General features: G+C 41.7%; 1 protein-coding gene across 1 annotated transcript; it reads left to right on the top strand.

The window, feature by feature from the left end:
• The first annotated feature begins 267 nt into the window (after positions 1-267).
• On the top strand, positions 268-4,999 carry LOC311027746 (leucine-rich repeat and immunoglobulin-like domain-containing nogo receptor-interacting protein 1). The gene is made up of 2 exons (XM_084031898.1): positions 268-589; positions 2,363-4,999. The coding sequence occupies exons 1-2, from the start codon at positions 587-589 to the stop codon at positions 4,196-4,198; spliced, it is 1,839 nt and encodes a 612-aa protein (XP_083888024.1). The 5' UTR covers positions 268-586; the 3' UTR covers positions 4,199-4,999.

Consider the following 4,999-nt stretch of genomic DNA (forward strand, 5'->3'; position numbering starts at 1 on the left):
GGACAAATTGTTTACAATACCCTTAGTTTATGTGTCTTCATCAAGCTTCCGCATATCTCTGACCAGAAAGCTGAAAAGATACTCCTTTTTTTTCTAAGTGGCAGTGCTTTAATTCATTCCCATCTGGTGTTTTTGCACCTAAATCTCTGCATTTGGCCGACCTGTGTGGCTGCCTCCTGTCATCCAGTGCAGAGAGTTGGAAGGAGTCCAGGATGTAGCGTATATAATTCCCCAGCATGCACTGAGCAGACGCGCTTTCCCCGCCAGGTTGTTGTTGCCATAAGACAGCAAAGCAGCAGAAGAGCCAAGCTGCAGCAACACGTTTCCTCCGGAGTGTTATATTTTCAGAATGAGAGGATGAAGCTTCCTTGTTATGTTTTGTCTGTCTGTTTCTCTCACATTGCAGGTTTCATTTGGATGTATTTCTGAGCTCTGCTCTTTGAAATCTCATTCCTCACGTCAACAATTTAACCAGAGACAAATTTCAGAAAAAAACAACAACTTGAAAATACACTCGTGGGGTCTTTTTAATTTCAGAATTGTGAAAATGGAGCCATCACAATGACAAGCCCTCGAGACTGAAGAGATGGTGAGTTGCAATACTTGATTTTCTTTCTCCATAAAAATACTATAATTCTGAGACTTACAATACCATCTACTGTGTTTGAGCTCTTGTACACTGTCGGCCCCCAGTTAATAACTGTGATTTCACCTTTGTACACTGTTTTCGCTCACTAGCGTGTACGCTCCCAGAGGAGTTCAGGAGGAGTCAGCCTCCATCACTCACTGCTCCGGTGAACTGCCGTCATCACCAGCAGTCAGGCCATACAGTATTCCCCAGCTCTACTTAGAACTGTGATATAACCCACTTATAAATTACCCACTTATAAACCAAAATTACTACCTTTTAAAAATATGATCTTAAACACAGTAAGATGTGCATGGTCTTCTCCCCGATTCAATCCATTGAATTTTAGACTTTCTAGGTGGAATTTTTAAAGTGACCAAATAAAAAAAACTAAAAAAACTCATTGATTTAAACGTGAAATAATTTAGGAACTGTTTGAAATTAGACTCGTAAATGAATCAAAAATGCATCAGTCTGCAAAGAAGAAGAAAGAAGACATTTTTCTTTATTAAACATGCTTTCTTTCATATTTTACATTTAGAAACAAAGCTCCTTCTGCAAACATTGTTGTAAATATGATATAAAAGGGTCTGTCTTTCTCCCTCTGTCCCTCTTCTCACATGTTGCATAGCGTTGCATCGTTCATCACAACAACATGTGAGCGGATCCGAGAGTGGCATCACATGTTTTTACCCAGCGCTTTCTTGGCAATTTAAACGTGTTTCAGCAAGTCACACATTTTTGGTCAGCTGGTCCCTTAGTCATTATGACTCACAGTTGCTACCTAATATTGTTGTTTCCATGTTAAAAGCAAAGATGTCTGTTTATGTTCACAAGACACGTCAATATATATTGTTATATTGTTGCATGTTGCATTTTAGAGTTTTGTGAATAGCAATTTTCAAGCGTGGGAATACTGTGCAGAAATATTATTTTGCTTTTTTCGCCTCCTAGTGGTGAGCGTATACCGTAGATTGTTCATTTAAAGAGAGACCAACAGTGATCATATATGTATTGGCTGTGTAATCATCTGTTCTGAAATTAAACATTAGCAAGTAATGCTGCATTTTTCACGTTATAATGTTGATAAATAGATTCTACAAGTCTCTATAATTTGCAAAACATGCCCCCCTCCCCCCAAAAAACCCTGCAATTTCAGCCTTATAATGTGCTTTTACAGTAACCACAGTATCTAAATGCACTAAATATAAAATGTTGAATGTAATAAATGGCAAATATTATGTGCTCTCTTACATCATAATGTGCCCAGAGCGATGATGTTTACAATAATTGAGAACAGATAATTGAGCGGTGGTGTCTTCTATGTGATACCTCTCGTCTCCCTCTTTCTGCTTGCAAAACAGCATTTTGTGAATGCTGTTTTGTGAACAGCATTCACAAAACAAAAACAGTGAGTTGATAACCTGTTCTTGTTTTTGTTTTAATTGAATGAAACTGTGTGGACCTCTGTGGTGCCAACACCATCATTTATGTACATGTCGTATCACTGCAGAGAAAATAAACCTCAGCATGAACATTTGGGATCATGTGTAACATAATGAGTTAAACTCAATGTTAAGTTTAAAAGAACACAGGGATGCACTCAGCCACACTTTAACCCTGTCAGCCTTCTTGTATTCATGCATTGCAGAAAGTCGTGTTTCCTTTCTATTGATATGACGTCGGTAAAATTCACTTTCTCACTCACTTCTCACCCGTGTCTCTCACATGCAGGCAGGCCACCCAAAGTTTGAGGGAATTTCCATCCATTGCTGGCTGTGCTGGGGAGCTCTCTACCTGTTGGCAGTGGAGGTGGCACTATCATCTGAACAACGCCGGCCGTGTCCACAGCCCTGCCACTGCAACGCCGCACTGCTGGAGGTGAACTGTTCCGATGGACAACTCACCACAGTGCCCGACGGTCTCCCACAGAACACTAAACTGCTAAACTTGACACATAATAAGCTCAAGACTGTGGTGCACCAGCAGTTCCAGAGTTTGACGCAACTGTTAGACTTGGATTTGAGTGACAACATCATGGCAATAATTGAAGTGGATGCATTTCACAGCTTGGAAAGTCTGAAAACTCTGCGTCTCGCTCGCAACCGCCTGAAGATTATTCCTGTCGGGGGGTTTGCTGGTTTGCCAAAACTGGAGTTATTGGACATCAGCAGCAATGAGATTCTTGTTTTACTAGACTTCACTTTCCGTGACTTAACTGCCCTGCGCTTTATCAAAGCAGCCGATAACGACTTAGTTTTTATATCTAATCAAGCTTTCACTGGCTTAACCAGTCTGCAAGAGCTGCGCCTTGATGGCTGCAACCTCACCGCTGTGCCGACGGAGGCACTCACACAGCTCAGTGGGTTGAGAAGTCTTCATTTTTACAGACTGGGCCTCATCACGCTGCGAAGCTACTCTTTCCGTCGTCTAGACCACCTCAAGGAACTTGTCATCATTCACTGCCGCTGGCTGGAGACCCTATCAGGAAACAGTCTCTTTGGCCTCAATCTGACATCCCTTACCATTAGACACTGTAACCTCAGTGCTGTCCCATACACCCCTTTGCATCATCTTGTATATCTTGTATACCTCGACCTTTCTTTCAACCCAATCACCGACATTCACGGGAACCTGTTTGGAGACCTGCTCCGGCTCCGAGAGCTCCACCTGGTGGGCGGCTCATTACTACGTATTGAAGTTGGAGCGTTCAAGGGTTTGGCGCGTTTAGAATTGCTCAATGTATCTAGAAACCTTCTCACCACACTTGAGGTAGGAGCTTTCCATTCAGTGAACACCCTGAGAACACTGGGACTCGACAACAACCCACTAGTGTGTGACTGCCGTCTGCTGTGGGTAGTGCCAAGGCGGCTGAATCTGGACTTTGGTGGAAATCCACCGATGTGCACTACCTCAGTCCACTTGCAGGGATGGTATTTTCTAGACATTACTGAAGCCGAGCTCCCAGGCCTGCTCACGTGTCGGCAGCCTCGTATTCTGAACCGCCAACCTCGAGAAGTGAGAGTAGATCAAGGACACACGGTGGTGGTTTACTGCAATGCAGAAGGTAACCCTCTGCCATCTGTCACCTGGATAAGCCCACAGCTGAAGCCTCTATCGCCCATCGGTAGAATACGGGCTCTCTCTAACGGCTCGCTTGAGGTTCGCTATGCTCAACCCCAAGACAGTGGTGCTTATCTTTGTGTGGCGTTAAATGCGGCGGGAAATGACAGCCTGCCCGTCAGCCTTCATGTCCGAGCCTTTCCGTCATCTTCTAAAAGCCGCCTTCGTCTTAAAGATTGGTTTCCGTCTGCCTCTCCGGGGGTGAATGGAAACCAGAATATCCCATTTGATGTCAAGACATTACTGGTAGCTGCAACCATTGGGTTTCTTTCATTCTTCAGCTCGGTGAGCGTATGCTTCATCTTCATGTTCTTCTGGAGTAAGAGTAAGGGGCAGATAAAGCACACGGCCACAATAGCGTACGTGCCACGTAGCGCCATGTCGAGTAGTAATGAAGGGAAAGGCAACTATATGGAGACAAGCAGGTTCACCATGAAACTCATATGAGTCAATAAGCCTGCATATAACTTGTTACATTCCAATGTGAAACTTGGATGACTAGATTAATTCAAATAAATGTAAGCATGTTAGCTCAAGCCTTGTTGTGCAAAAGTGAGAAAGACATACATACTATATTGTTCTGGTATAAGTATTTCTGAATATTAAAATGATTTTAAATTACATTTAAGTAACACCTAACCTTGAGGTGGAAATTATTTATCTGTCTCTTTCATAAGAAAGAAGCTCCACTATAACAACGCCTGAATGTAACAACCAGAGTAAGTGATATTTAATTAGCACAAATATATGTGGGGATGCAAATGATTCATTTAATTTCCTGTTGCTTATGCCTGTGCTTTATTTATAGAAAAAAATTAAGAACTTGTTTGTTCTGTTCATTTAGTCAGAACAGATGAAATAGCAGACTTTTAAATTTACATCATTACAATAGACCTTAGATGGTAGCAGTGAGATAACAAACATAAGAGGAATGTTGATGTAAGCTTACACAATACTTGCATATAGCATGTATTTAATGTGATTATACATATTTTGCTAGTATTCTAATATTGCAATATCACATGTACCACTGTACTCATTATTTAATGGATGTGTGGATTGTGTGTGTGGGCACCCAATAAAGCACCTCATAAGTTTGCTTTCCCAAAGTAGCATAACACAAATTATTGTGCTTTCAGCAATGTCATTATGTTGTTTGGTGTGCTTATACTGTGGTGATTTTCTTATGTACTAAAGGGGAGTTCAAACTGCATTTTGTTGCGAAATCTGGCAATTAATTAAACTTGT

This window comes from Eutrigla gurnardus (assembly GCF_963514095.1).
Source record: "Eutrigla gurnardus genome assembly, chromosome: 17".
In the NCBI taxonomy this organism is placed as follows: Eukaryota; Metazoa; Chordata; class Actinopteri; order Perciformes; family Triglidae; genus Eutrigla; species Eutrigla gurnardus.